This window comes from Onychostruthus taczanowskii, unplaced genomic scaffold (genome assembly GCF_017590055.1).
Source record: "Onychostruthus taczanowskii isolate IOZ18803 unplaced genomic scaffold, ASM1759005v1 scaffold246, whole genome shotgun sequence".
NCBI lineage: Eukaryota > Metazoa > Chordata > Aves > Passeriformes > Passeridae > Onychostruthus > Onychostruthus taczanowskii.
The window spans coordinates 178,499-193,918 of record NW_024499752.1 but is presented as its reverse complement, the minus strand read 5'-3'; the positions used below and the strand labels follow the sequence as shown (position 1 = coordinate 193,918).

At 47.3% G+C, this 15,420-nt stretch overlaps 1 protein-coding gene across 3 annotated transcripts; it reads right to left on the bottom strand.

Annotated features, from left to right (window-relative positions):
• Window positions 1-200: 200 nt before the first annotated feature.
• GATD1 (glutamine amidotransferase class 1 domain containing 1) lies at window positions 201-7,003 on the bottom strand. 3 transcript variants are annotated; one of them, XM_041406236.1, is made up of 8 exons: window positions 6,905-7,003; window positions 6,027-6,103; window positions 5,566-5,671; window positions 4,940-5,047; window positions 4,047-4,141; window positions 2,826-2,919; window positions 1,976-2,087; window positions 201-1,487 (listed from the first exon to the last, which is right to left on the bottom strand). In XM_041406236.1, exons 1-8 carry the CDS (start codon window positions 6,960-6,962, stop codon window positions 1,478-1,480), a joined length of 660 nt encoding a protein of 219 aa, XP_041262170.1. In that variant the 5' UTR covers window positions 6,963-7,003; the 3' UTR covers window positions 201-1,477. The 3 variants fall into 3 exon arrangements, with proteins under 3 accessions (XP_041262170.1, XP_041262171.1, XP_041262172.1); XM_041406237.1 differs by having other exon boundaries at window positions 201-1,484; XM_041406238.1 differs by having other exon boundaries at window positions 2,829-2,919.
• Window positions 7,004-15,420: the final 8,417 nt, after the last annotated feature.

The following is a 15,420-nucleotide window of genomic DNA, read 5'->3' as shown; positions in this document are numbered from 1 at the left end:
AGTGTGCTCTGTCCAGCTTCCTGACAGAGGCACAAGCAGAGCAATTCCAGCAGGTCCTGGATGCCACAAAATGAGGAAAAATTGTACAACAGGGGACTGAACAAAGCATGTTTGCTCACCTAGCAGCAGATGAATGAGCCTGGACAGAACCTCATTTAAGGAATGAAAACAGGACACAGTTGTTCTATTTCACAGTTGTTCACCAATGTTCTATTTTTACAGGTAAGCAGGGAAAAGATGTAGCAATTTTGGCAAAATCCCATGGAAACAAAGACCCTAAGGCAACACAGTCTCCCACTTCACAAACAAGATGTGGCTTTCCAGGCTGAAAGTATTTCCTGATGGTGTCAACATCAAATCACCAAGATGGCTTGTTAGGAATGAAGACTTAAATTATCAAAGCAAATTGATAATTTACTATCTATCAAAGCACAATTTTCATTTCAAATTCCGGTTTTAATTTCCATCAATGCCAAAGTTCTCTAAGCTGAGCTCTGGAATGCAACAACAGAAGGCCCAGCAAAACCCACAGCAGTCTGTCTTTTCAAATCACACTGAATTCTTGAGACACAGCTTAAAAAAAAAAAAGGATTTACAGAGAAAAGAGAAAATTTCCCTACTTGATGACATGTCAGAACCAAAACATTGTAATATCCTGGTAAGAAAACAAAAATATAACCCCATTTCTTTAGGGCACTGGAGAAATGCTGCCACAATTCCAAGAGGGAAGGAAAATCAATTATCTGAAAGTTAATTTACCTAGTTTCCAATAATCTTGTATGTTTGAGACTGCAACAATTTTTTCAAAAATCTCAGTCTGGTTATTCCTTTCCATGCTCAGCTCCAAGGCACACCTGCAGCTCAGAGGGAAGGAGGAGTCCAGACTCCACCCTACAGCTGGTTCCTCAGATGGGGCCCACATCAGCCACCTGCATTTTTCAGTGCCCTAGTCCACAAAATTCCAGCAAGAGACAGCAGCAGCATACTCCCAGAGAGGAGTATTTCCAAGAGAACAAAACCCACAACATAAGCAGCAAAGGAGAACAAATAAACAATTGTAGGACCACGTTAAAAAAAAAGCTGAGCAAACTTTCTGAACACAATTCCAGCGATGTGAACAGGAAGAAAACAAGGGCAGGCTGTGTACCAGCACAATCCCAACCCAGAGCAAAGCCTTCAGCTTCAGCAATTTGTATTCACAGCACCAGCTTTTGGGGGGTTGAGAAGACAGTTCCCCACATCTGTAAACTGAGGGTCTAGAGAAGCAGTGAGAAAATGGAGCAGCAAAAATAAAAGGGGGTGTCCCAGCTGCTTCTGACAACCTTCATCCATTCCATCCACACAGAACCTGACACTGCCACAGTCACTTCAGAGTCCAGGACAGGGGTTCAGAGGGGTGTTTCATCCAGGTCACAGCCATGGAAATCCTCAGCCTGCTGGCTCTTCATCCATCCTCTTTGCAAACAGACCTTCTCCTTCATTTCCTGCTGAAGGAAACACACCCAGACATGACAGGACCTGTTAGTGCACACAGGACAGGACTGGTACCACACCTGAACAAAAGGGGTTTGTGGTTATTCATATGTGCTCTTCTATCTGACAAGATGACACTCAAACAAGCCAAGCCATTTCCAAAGAAATTAAATACATTCATTCCCAGAATCCTAAATCAGAGCTGTCTCAAAGCCAGCCTGCCAAAGCTCAAGAAACAAGAGATGTTTCCCTGAACAGAAATGTTTAGTGAAGCCTATTCAGCATTTTACTTTGCCAGTTCCACTACAGCTGTGCATTTCCCCACACATTTTCATCTTTTTCTTTTAAATAATCAAATGCTCTTTGCCAAAAGACAAAATTGCCTGGCTGGCTTGATCAAACAGAAGTGACACACACTTCAGCAGAAAACCAAGGGGAAAAGCCCCTTCTGAGAGACAGTATTCCTGAAACAAAAATAAAAAAACCTCACCACTGGTCTCACCTGACATTGCAAAGAATCAGAAGGTTCTGGACAGCAGGAAGGGTGGAATTCTCATTCTGTCCTGTCACCAGGTGCCTGTCCAGCACCACATGGACAGCATCTGGGCTGCTGGCTGAACACAGGAGGAAAACCACAGGGATTGCATCAGAGGACACGGGCTCGGTGCCAGGATCACAGCACTGCTAAACCCAACACAACACATAACTTATGGCCACACAGATTTGCTGGGTGCTGATCCATTACCCCAGCAGGGGCAGTGTCAAGCCCCTCATCCTGAAAAAATTTCTCTAGGAAATCCTTTTCTGAAAGGACAGGACTGGGTCCTTGATTCAGTTAACAGCAGGTGGGTAAAGTACACATACCAGGAGACTTTCATAACAAAAAAACCCAAAGTATGTATTTGAAAGTTACAATTACCTCACAACACAACATAAACTAGTCTCATGCCAGACAGGAGCTGTGATCACCATGCTACAAAAATTAAATACTCTTCTTCTGGCCAACTACAACACCCCAGTGTGCTCAGATCTACCAGCAACTGCTCAGCACCCCAAACAGAATTTTTAAGTTTCCTCATTCCAGACAGACTCCCAGACTGGTTTGAGTTGGGAGAGATCCTAAAGCTCATCCAGCCCCACCCCCCTGCCACAGGCAGGGACACCTTCCATTATCCAATATTGCTCCAAGCCCTTTCCAAGCTGGCCTTGCAAATGACCAGTGACACGCTGGTAAATGAGGGAATGGGAATGCCAGATGACAGGTCCTGCTCAGCTGGATACAACCAGCACACAAACACTCATTTCCCAAGGGAGACACAAAGTGCCCATCCCAGACACCAGGCACGACCCACCACTGAATGTAGCTCCAGAATCCTTCACAAAATCCTCCACAATAATGGACAAACTGGCAAAATTCGGCTGCCTCACCAGCTCGTACACAGAGGGCTGAAATAGATCAAAAGGAAATGAGTTTGGTTGGTTTTGTACAGAAAAAGCCAAGCAAAACCAGCACATATTTCCCTGAAATTTACATTTCTGTTCCCTCTACTATTCTCCCAGCCCAACGACCACAAGTAGCTTTGATGGATTTTGTGTAGGGAGCAAACTGGAAACTCTGAAGTGAGTTAAGCAAAGAGGAAATAACACCACCAAACAATTTCTGCAGGTGTGATTAACTTCTGCCCATGGCACACAAATATTTGGACACAGATGCTGTGCCACCTGCAGAGTCCAAAACCAGTAATCCATGTGGGAATGAATATGGGAAAAGCTTGCAGACAGAAAATTTAGGAGCACTTAGAGTTTTAATACACAAAAGCAAGGAATTTAATTTTATGGTTTCCACAGCAGCCATAGCTAGGCCACAACATGATTTAGAATATTTCATCATGGACTGTAACAATGCACAGAGAGTCATAAATAATCCTTAACTCAAACAGAAGCACATGACAACACTAATAGCTTTTGTGAGTCACAAAATCTTAATTTCTTCATTTTCCATGTAAATGTCCCACAGTAGAAAGCTGTGCTAGGGCAATTTGCATCACTCTGACACTATAAAATGGGCTGTGACACCAGAGCACACAAAATAAAGCATCAGCAGTAATTAACTGGCTGCTTTAATTGCAAGCAGTTTGTACAAGCAGCCTTTTTTCCTAAAACTTCTTCTAACTTTTTTTTCCTAAGACTCCCTCTACCTTTTAAAAAGAAACAGCACTTTGAGAAACAGTATTCATCAAACAAACAAAAATTTTTCTAAGTCCTCAACAACAAATGCAAAGAGCTGCAGCAGGAATTTCCAGCTCTTTTTTTTTTTTTTTTTGCTTCAGTTTAAAGTTTACTGAACAATCAGAGGGAAAGCATTCCCCACATGCCACTTAAGTGGGACAAACCCTTCATGCACTCAGTGCTGGGCCCCTTGTCAAAGACAACTCTGCACATCCTGCACAAACCAAGGCACCAAACTGGTCATTTATACTTGCAGGAAGTTCCTGGGTAAGACCAAAACCACCAGAAATCACACAGCAAAAAAAGCCTCCAAACAGCAAAAACAAGGTAAAAGCTTGACTTACCCCTGTCAGGCTGTATCCCTGGAAAACCCAGGATTTATCCTCATTGGTGGCACAACACAAAGCTGCCACTCCCTGTCCCACAGCACAGATAGGCTCTGGAAAAGAATTAAAGCACATTTGTGAGCATCTCCAAGCCCTTAAAACACAGGTGAGCGTGGTGAGCCTCATGCTGCCCTGCTGCAGTGAAGTTGTACTGCACTGATAAGGCTCCTTTAGGTTGTAGGGGCTTTCCTGCACACTGCAGCAGCAATTAGTGTCTATCTTAAGAATTGCTACAATTATTTTATTATTATTACAGTAAGAGGAAGAACAAGAATTGCAGATTTAATCTCCAAGTCCAGAGACTGCTCCACAAATGCTCAAAAGTGGAGCACACCCCAAGTCTTGATTAACTGCAGCCTTAATGATGATCCTGGGACATTCCACACTTGGCCCTGAGCCTTGAATGCTGCTGATTTGGACAGAGCCATTTCTGTACCACTGTAAGGCAGCAAATCCTTATTCTGAGACAAGCTCTCAAAAGCTATTGGCATTGCTCCTTAAGACACTTTAAGACCTCTTTTTCCTTTTCAAGGCTCCCTTTTTCCTCTTTAAGACACTTTTAGAGTCTTAGGTGTTAGAGTGTTAAGAGTGTTAGGACACTTTTTTTTCCTTTTAGGACTCCCTTTTTAAGACATTTTAGGACACTTTTGTTTTCTTCTAAGTCTCCCTTTCCTTTTTTAAAGGCCCATTAAGACCTTTGTTTCCCTCCCTGACTTCTCCTTTTTCCTTCCTGCTTTGGAATGCTCTTGAGCCACACAAACACTCTGGAGTCTCTGGAAGGCCCGAGGCTCCTGCAGAGGCAGCACAGGAGCCGTGTTTCATTCACCCAGCCCCCGAGGATGTTCACCTACTGCTCTCAGTGCTGAAGTGCTGCAGGATCTTGGCCAGGTATCCGCTGTTGGCCAGGTCAGTCACGGCCCCAGGGCAGTTTGGGATCAGCAGGGCGTGGTACCGAGCCCCTGGGCGGGAGGAAAGCAGGAAGTGATTGCAGGACAGGCAAAAAACACAAAAAGCCTGACCATAAATCCACTGCACGTTTGGAAAAAAAAGGACAAACCCACATAAATCAGTTAAAAATTACCTAAAGAAACTAATAAAGCTGCACAGAAGAGAGAAAAAGGTCCTTAGGACAAAGAACACACACTTTTAATGAGCCAGGAAAAACTTACAACTGTTCTATCTGCTGGCTCCTACTCCAGCAAAATATTTATTTTTAACAAGTAGCAATGTAGTGTGTGCTTATTTACAACACAGACATTATTTGTATCTATTACACGTGCATTAAAAGAGAATGACCATTCCAAAATAAACAACAAAACTGCAAAGCAGCAGCTTGGACTTCCTCTTAAACAAAAAGTAAACCAACAACTGCAGCTCTTGAAACACAACTTTCCTGCCTTTCCTGAGTCATTCTCCCCTCAAATCCTGGCCCTAAGCAGGCCCTGTTTCCCAGACAGGCCCACGGTGCCACCCTTACCATCAATGGACTCCAGCTTGGCGGGGCTGGCGTAGGATTTCATGCGGAAGTCCTGGATCCAGCGCGCGTTGCCCTCGCTGACATCCACAAAATCAATGGGCTTCCCCTGGGGACAACACGGTTCACACACCCAGCATCACTGCACGAGCACCCGTGACATTTCCTGATGCCTTCAGGAAATGTCTCAAAGGACTGAAGTTTTCCAGTTTTGCCACCGAATTAGTGCTAATAGTTTTCCCTCCACTCTTTGTGTGGACAGAGAAGTCCAAATGCATGCAACAGAAAGGCTGCAGTCACTTTGGTATTAAAAAAACAGAATTAAACAGGTTCCTTAGTGTCTACGGCCAGTAAAACACCTCTCAATATATTTATATTATATTAATTATATTGTTTTTTTCATTACAACTGAGATATCAATTGGTTTCAGGCTGAAATCACAGCATTTGTCCATTTTCACTCACCCCAGGTGTTGCCACTTGCAGGTTAAAGGCAGAGCTGGCCAGAGTAAAGCAGTGAAGGAACGACTGGGCTGAAACACCTGGAAAACAGATTCCAACACCTTAGGGAAACAACAGTGATAGTTCAAGGCAGATAATTTCAGAAGATTATTTTGTTATGATTTAATGATTTTAAGACATCAGAAATGTGCAGCCTTCATTACAGGTAAGCTGCGTGCTGGGGAACAGAATCCTGGAGTGATTTGGGTTGGGAGAGACCTTAAAGCCTATTTCTTACCAATCCCCTGCCACGGGCAGGGACACATTCCACTGTCCCAGGCTCCTCCAAGCCCTGTCCAAACTGCCCTTGAACACTTCCAGGGATGGGGCCCCCACAGCTTCCCTGGGCAACCCGCACCGGAGACTCAGCACCCTCAGAGGTAAAGATTCTTCCCGCAAGCACCCAACCTGAGCCGACCTTCCTTCCCCTCAAAGCCACCACAGCCGCAGGCAGAGGAGCTGCACCCAGCACAGCTGCACAGGGCGCCCACACCTGCGGCTGTGCACCTACGGGAAACCAGCACAGCTGCGCAGGGAGGGCACACCTGCGGCTGCACAGCCTGGCTGCACTGCGGCAGCCACACGGGACAGCCACACGGGATACCCACACGGGATACCCACACGGGACACCACACGGGATACCCACACGGGACACCCACACGGGACACCACACGGGGCAGCCACACGGGACACCCACAGGGCACACGCCGCGACAGCCGCACCGGGGACAGCCCCGCCCCGCCCGCCGCGGCGCCGGGAAGGGACGGGGAACACGGGACGCCCGCAGAGGCCGGAGCGGCAGCTCCCCCCGAACCGGCGGGGCTCCCCCGAGAGGGTCTCACCCGCGGTGGCGGCGCTGGCGACGATGAGGCAGGAGGGCTTGGCCAGCCGCTCCGACATGGCGGGGCCGGGGCCTGAGGGCAGCGGCGGAGCCTCGCGCGGCCGCGCGTGCGCAGTGCGGGGAGCGCCGAGGGGCGGGGAGAGCGCGGGAAGCGCTGAGGGAGGCGGAAAAGCGCGGGAAGCGCTGAGGGAGGCGGAAAAGCGCGGGAAGCGCTGAGGGAGCGCTGCCGCCGCCGGGAGCCTCGACAGCCCTCGGGTGTCCCCAGAATGCCCTGGTGCCACGTCCCATCGGCAGCTGTCGTTGTTTCCTTATTTCCCCACCTTCGTAAACCTCAGCGTTCCATTTCTGGATTTGCATCTGTCATCCCTGTAATAGGTTTAGCCCTTGCTGGCTGCTGGTGTGTTGCAGACACTACGCCGCTATAGAATGAAAGGTGTAAAATAAAGACAGCACAATTCTGCTATTGCCTTTATTTGTTTATTATTGTTTTATTCTGCTATTGCCTTTATTTGTTTATTAGGGCTTAATTTCTAGCCTGGTTTCCTGAAGGAAATGTAGCTTATGCCACCTTGTCCATCTTGAATTGTGTTCCGAATCCATAGGCCGGTTAATCTGGATGTTCTTCACGGCTCCAGCTTCGATACCAGAAAATTATTTTTAAAAAGGGAAAAAAAAGCATCTCATTCACTATTCAGTTTCGCTGTTGTGTGGGGTATTTCGGGATTTAGTGCCACTCCAGCAGCCTGAGCCTTTGTATCACAGAGCATCACGTTTATGGTCCTTATTCTCTGCTTGTGACTCCAGTGCTTTTTGAACAAACACAAAGGACAGTGCTGTCCAACCCCTGCTCCATCAGCTCTTCCCATCCTCCCTGCACTGCCCCAGGTATGTGGAATTCCACACACCCTGACTGGGGCCAGTGGGAGGGTCAGGCCCCCATCCATCCATCCCAGCCTCTCAGCTCCAGCATTCCCACTCAGAAAATAGGAATTTATTTGATCTCCTGCTCCTGTCAAGACAAACTAAAACTCGAGTCCCCAGCTGTGTTTCTGCAGCAAAGCCCTCAGATGATTACACTTTTGCAGCTGAAGGATGACCTTTTCCCTGACCCTGTGGAATTTACAGGATTTTTCTGCCCAGTTCTTAAGAAATTAATTTCCAGCAGCCTGCAGAGTTCCACTGGGACCCTGATTGGAGCTGGTGTAATACAAGATCAACCCTGTGCTGTGACACGTGCTGCCAAAACCCTCCTCCCCTCCGAGAGCCTGGAGGGAATCCTTGCGCAGGGACCCCGGAGACACCACCCAGTGCTCAGGGAATGGTTTGTTTGGGAGGTGTTCCCAGGCCATCTTAGAAACAAAACCAGAAAATCAGCAGGAGAAATTTGACAGGAGAAAGGTCACGGCAAAGAACTGGGGGTGAAAGCTGGAGACCAGCCTGTGGGATAGGGAATTTCTTGGACCAGAAACGTTTCCCCCGTGTCTCTGGGTAAATCTACTATTCAATTTAGTTCCTATCTGGGAAAAACCATAACCATCCTGCTTTCCCTGGGCAGGCTGGAGTTTATTTGGGACAGGCACTGCCTTTTCTCACAGTTCTCAGTGGGATCACCTAGAAAACATCAGGCTTTGGGAAACACAGAGATAGAATCCAGGAATGATAGAATGGTTTTGGTTGGAAGGGGACTTAAAGCTCACCTCATTCCACCTCTCCCATGGGCAGGGACACCTTCCACTACCCCAGGTTGCTCCAAGCCCCCTCCACGCTGGCCTTGGACGTGTCCAGGGATGGGGCAGGCACAGCTTTCTGCAGACAACCTCCAGAGGGGGCACAGCAGGTTCCACTCACACCCCCAGGTACACAAAGATGCTCACAGGAGGAATTATACAATCTCTCTATGTGTGTGTATATATATCTATATATAGTTTATTTCTCACAATCCTGATAAGAGTTACAGGTGTATTTGGGAATCATTTACAGTTTCACAGCATATGGAGTGGCCATACAGCTTGTGATGTGAGTAACATACAGTGTGTAGAGAGCACACGATTCCGACCCATCCACCCACCACTCACACAATGGGTTTCCAAAGCTAATACTAGATTCAGCTACGGAGAAAGCCTGGAAAATGTCAGGGTACAGCGTTGGGTGTCGTACAACACTGTCAGTCACAATGGGACAAGCTAAACTACTTTAAATTTTCAATCTAGTATTTCTAGTCTACCTGCATTATTGCATTTATACGCTTTTTTTGTTTTCAAAGTCAAAGTAAATAGAATACTATATGGGAAAGGAAAAAATTCTTGACTATTTTAGGATTTGAGCTGCAGCCCCTACAAAGTGTCCATAGAAGCATAGACAAGATTATAAATTCAACAAGGTATAAATTAGCTGGATAGCTTTGTGTGTAGGTAGGTGTCCATTTCCCTCCAGGAAATGTGTCTAGCAGCATATTGTTTCTGAGAGCAAAAAAAAAAAACCCAAACCTGTATGTTGAACACAGGTAAAGATGTGTAAGTGACAAGCAGGTCTGGTTGTACAGGGAAGAAATCGAGGTGTCACTTGGAAAATTCCTGTAGTTTGGAAAACACACTCAGGAGCTGACTCAAAACCCACAGAGTCGTTGGAAAGGTGCCTGAGGCTTCCAAAGGAACAGCAGGCATTTCAGTCTGACTTCCAAGGGCTTTGGATCAGTCCCTGGAGAAGTAACAGAATCCAAACAAACGAAAACCAAAATAAAAATCCCCTGTAATCTGACCTTCATTTTCCCTTCCTAAAATTTTAGTTCCTCCACAAACTGGTAGCCAACCTGCGCCTACCACTGGAAGAGACTTGGTTTCCTGGGGAGGTGAAACTGCAACTTTTAAAGGCTTCAGTTGAAACAGTCCTGGGAAAAGGCACCAGGGTTATGAAGGGCTGCTCAAAACTCAGTAAAGCCAAATTATTCCCGTGTTGGTTGGTTGGTTTTTAACCAAACAAAATTGTGTGGCACCCTTGTTCTCATCAGCTTGCCCCAGAAGCTTGGCTGCTTGAAGCAGCCGTGGCCAAACCAGGGATATGATGCAGGACATGGCTTTGGAAAGGTGATTAAAGATTCCTTTTGTCTTTGTGGGAGCTTTGGTGCTGCAGCATCATCACAAAGACAGAAAGAACCTGTACATTCACGGCTGGGATGCTGCGCTGGGGCTGAGAAATGGAAAAGTCATGGAACTGTTTGAGAATTGCAAGCTGGGAACAACCAGAAGAGAAATGGGAACAACCAGAAGAGAAATGGGAACAACCAGTCCAAAGCCTGTTTAACCCAAGTTACGCTTTTCAGCGGAAAAAAATCTATTTAATTTGAAGAGTGTCAAAGAGCAGAGGGCACAAGTCCCAGGGTGCCGCATATCCGAGCACACCCTGTCCAGAGGAGTGAGCAGAGCAGTAGCACAAGGTAGATCCAAACTCATGAATTTGGAAAGACCAAGGCCCTGATCTCTCACATGATTTTGAGGCCTATTATGGTCAGTTGAATGAAATGTGAATTTTAGAGGCCTGGACATCCCACAGTTCTCTATCACCCAGTGACTCCGGATCAGCTCATTGAGGTGAGACAATCCTTGCACATCCTGCACCCTCATCCCTGGCACAACAGCTGATCCTTCCAGGCCAGCAGAAGTCCTCGACTTCAAAACTCCTCTTTTCCCTCTGTTTTTGGTGCTCCAGAGGGCTGAGGGCGCTCTGGCTGCAGCCAAGTGCGGTGTGTGCTCACACCATGCCAGCCCCTCTCAAGCAGCCAGAACACCTCACACCTGAGTTACAGGGAAGTACAAGAACAGGACCTTCCTGGGCATTTGTCATCCATCACAAATCCTGAGGCAGACAAGCACCCAGCCTCTTGCAGACTTAGACCCTCAAAGGTGAGGGTAGGTCAAAGCTTCACACATTCCCTGCTGTGACACACAGTCTGGGGGCCCAGAACTGCCTATATTTTTGGGGGGACCACCCAAAACCTGCCTTAGACAAAACAAAATCTGCCCCAGCCTTGGGCTATGGAAAGGCCACATCTGCAGAGCTGTCCAGGAAGAAAGTAGAGAAAGAAAAGGGATACAGTGCAGTGGCCAAAGAAGGAGGAAAGAACAAGCAATGAATCAGATCAGAAACCAATGGAACCCCATGGTTTGTAGCAACTGAAGATCTGGGGTGAACAGACATCCCAGGAATTAGGGAATTTAAAAGGAAAGCAGGTTATAGGGCTGGACTGATGGTCTCAAAAAGAAGAGGAAGAAGTCATCATAAACCCACTTGATTCAGTAGATTAAACCCCCCTTGAGGGTTGCTGGATGGGGGCACAGGCTCCAAGGCTTTTTGGGGCTGTCAGCCAACTATCACTCATAAGACCCCAAATGTGCCAACAAATCCTCAGCATCAGCAGACTTCTCCCCAAAAGGGTAAAGGATCAAATACCTCCAGTGTAAACAGCAGAAATATTCCCAATTCCAGTGTCCTGCAGTGAGAATTTACTGGAATGCAGAACTGTTATGCTCCAGATCAAAGCCAAGTCCTCTTTGTGGTGGGAAATGCCCAACCTGTGCAGCAGAACTGCAGCCAGCTCATGAATGAGATGTGATGCTGCAAGGCCTGGGAAGGGAATCAGCATTCCTGCTCCAGCACGGAGAACGGACCAGGAGGATGGAAGCGCGAGCAGGCTGCATTTGTGGTCCTTGTCATAACGTGAAAGGAGAACACAGCCCCTCCTGATGTCCTGGCCATTCCCCTGAATCATGCAAAGTTGGTTATAGAAAACTTCAGGTATTTTTCTAACCCTTTAACATTGCTCAGAGCCAGCAGGAATTCATCTGGAAAAGGCAATTAGCAGAGGTTCATTTGCATGGCACCAGAGCTCGTCATTTTTGCCTTTTTCTGAGGGGAAAAAAAAAGGGGGAAGAGGATATAAAAGTTAGCATGTCCTTACCAAAGCTATTAAGATAATTAAATAGTGTCTTTTCCCTCCAATTCTCTGCTCTGTTCCTTGCACCCTCTCAGAATCTTCACTGACTTGAAGCTTTCCATGGAGCTGATTGAAATTCCAAGAATTTCACCTTTCAAACATATTTTTTCATTTTGTTCCTTTTTTGGTTTACTTCTCAAAGAATCATTTTCCTCTCCAATCTTCAGCACTGCTATTTTCAACCAATTTAAGAATAGTTAGAAGGCCACTGAATTTTAAACCCCAGTAGCGTTTCCAGGAAAAGTAGGGAATATTTTAAGGCATAAATCATCTCTCACCAGCTCCAGGGGTTTTTGGTTGCACTGCTGTTGTTCATACACAAATCCTGATGCCAGCATAAGCAAGGCTGCCTCAGAGAAGAGACTTCCCTTACGCTCAGTCTAAGGAACCTTTGTGTCAATTGAAAAATAAATGTGTAATTGAGATGATTTTATGAGGACCTGTGATCATATCCCTGGTGCCAACAAGAACTCAAAGGCCAGAGCAAGGTGAAGCCAATGGAAAAACTCTCCTTGTTTTCAATATTCTGTGGCTCAACCTTCAAAGTTTAGTCCATCAGAGACACAAATGGACGTTGAGTTAGTTTATCATCCCCCTAAGAAATGCTTCAGGGCAAGTGACTGTTGAGTGCTTTCAGTGAGCCCCAGGCAAACAGAAATGCATTCTTACCCTCCCAAAAATGCTGCCGCACAATCCCCTGGCTGCCAGATTTGTTTTCATCCTGCTGCAGCACTGTTAGGAATAACAGGACTTATCTGCAGGGTATTAAATCAGTAGGAAGAGGAAGCAGAAGCATAATCCATTTCATCTCTCTTAAAATAGAAGCAGCAAAAACCTTCTACTGAGTTGTCCAAGACAGCAAAATGACATCTTTATATTCAACTAAAATTTATGATTCCCTAAAAAGAGATTGAGATCGGGTGCAGTGATTCAACCAAGAGTTTTGGTGATAAGCTGAAAGGTCCGAAACCAGTTTTGCCAATATTTAATTTATCGACTTGATCAAAAGAGTAAACTAGCAATCTAGATCTCTTCAAACCCCAAGCACAGACTCTGGTTAGTTTAAAGTGTTAATTCACTCTCCCCATGGAGATGTCACTGGAAGGACTTCATACCACAAAAACCACACAAAGAAGGACATCAAGCAAATAACGGCGTGTGCTCAGTACGAGAAAAGACAACTATTTATTTAAAGCCTTCTGCTTGGACAGATTTGGGGCTGAGAGAGGGGGGTTTGCTCCCTCGGCCCAGTGCTCGCTGGACGTTTTTGGCTCAGAAGGAAAGCACTGCACAGCCTGGCACGGTAAGGCAGGACAGGAGCTGTTTGCAAGTCAGGGCTGCGGCACGCTGTGGCATCTACGCTGCGTCTGCCCGGCTCAGCACTAGAGCCACGCTTGGAAAAGCGCTACAGCACAGTGCAGGGTGGTCTAAAAGTGCCTCGTTTTAAAGCAAAGAGCCCACAGGACTACCCAGGGTGGGGGGAGCAGGGGCTCGGGGCTCCGAGCACACCACACACTCAGCACTTCACCAGCCAGACATCCCTTGCACTGAGGAGAAACCAGGGCTGGAAAGGAATTCAGGAGCTGCACGGCGTGGTGGGAACGGCACAGAAAAGACATCACGGACACTTGGTGTGAACGCAGGGAACGGAGGAAGGGGCATCTCCAGCTTGGATTCTCTCCCCCTCCCAGACTGCAGCAATGCAACACAAAGGTTTGTACACACACACACTGGATGTGCTCCAAGGCGCACACACACACGGACACAGACAGGTGTTTTCCAAAACAAACTGCCAAAGGGGTGGGTTCCAGGTGCTGAACCTCGACAGCAGATTGTGAAGTGATTACAGGAAGTGGAAAATCCCTTGGGAACAGGACAGACCACGTTCAAAAACCCCTCACAAACAGAACATACCAGGTTTGCCAAGCAGGGAGGGCTCCAATGAGCGACGCGCCCCGATGAGGAGCTGCAGCCCCATCACCACCTCTGTGGTGTTCCTGGATGAAATTGGTGGCCTTGCATCTGAGTGCTCTAAGGGCAGGCAGGGTTTGGAGATGGAGAAAAGGTTAAGGCCGTTGGCTGAGAACTGTTTTTCCCCTCTTCTGTTGCCAAAGGTGAAGACAAGGAAATAAAAATACTTTAGAAAGTAAAAGGGGAGACTCGAGTGGAGCAGGTGCTTCACTTTCCTCCTCTGATCTATCTATGCTGCTCAGGGCAGAACAGATAGGTGCTGTACCTAACGTCACACACTGCTGAAAACAATCCTAGGCCAGAGCTGAGAGGCAGGGAGGGGGCAGCAAAGGTAGAAACATCTCTTGGAAACAGAAGTCACTGTCTGAAAATCATTACCCTACTTGGCAAAACATGAACCAGAGCAGGAGGCGGTGATTTCTCTTCCTTCTGAGCAACATTAGCAAAACTCCCTGTGAAAATTTCCCTGCAAAGTTCTGCTTCTGAGGGGAGAGGAGGACCCTTCTGCTTCTAACCCTTACCCAGGCTGTAAGTGACACACTGCTGCTGGGAACACATCCACAGCTCATGCCAAGAGTGTTTTAGGCTGCCAGGATCTCACCTGGAGCTGTAGCCCTGCTTCCCAAAACTCCTGTGAGCCCAACACGCCTGCTCCTGTCTCTGTGCTGGCAAAGGTGGAGGCATCAACTTCCAGCTGCACCAGGACACAGTGTCTGATATTCCCAGAGGCCATACACCTTTGGGAATATTTTCTGAGCTCACCATAGGAGCAGTCATGCATTCCAAGACCATGTGCATTCAGCAGGTCAGGTTTGGAGGTAAATAAGACAGACACGAGCCAAGAGCAGAATTGCCAGGTCAGGTGGTACCCCCACACCATCCCATCCAGGGACTGTGCCAGAGGCAGACACTGCACAGGCAGCACCTGAGGAATGCACACCTCCCTCTGTCCCTGCAGCCCCTGAATTCATCCATCCATCCATCCATCCATCCATCCATCCATCCATCCATCCATCCCAGTTAAATGTGCACAATGGGCTCTGTCACAGAACTCACCCCTTTCTACTCATCACTGCTGCCCCTGCCCATGGGCTGTGGCTGCTGCCGAGCTCCCACTGGACCTCACCTAATCTCTGACCCAACTCAAACCCAAAATGTAAGGGGTCTTTAGAACACTGTTTTGCAGCAGCCAAGAGACGCCTAATGGAAGCTTTCAGAGGCAGAGCTCCTGACCTCTTGCTGTTTAGTGCTGAGCATTGGCCAAAGCACTAAACACCCTCTCTCCTCCCCCTCACAAGGTCTGGCTTTAGAGCCAAGGTACTCACCCATTAAATCAGGCTGCTCCTGAGGGCTGGGAATTTGTTTCCATTTCCAAAGTGTGGAGGAGTTACAAATCCCTGCTACTACTGTCACAAGAGGGAGGTAAGAAATCCACCCAGGACAGACTCCAGTGCCCTTGAAAGGGATTTCCCTGGTATAAAAGCAGGTAGGTCAGTGTTACTCTCATGGGATCCCTAATACCAGCTCATGTCTCCCCTTTTTCCTGTCTTCCCATG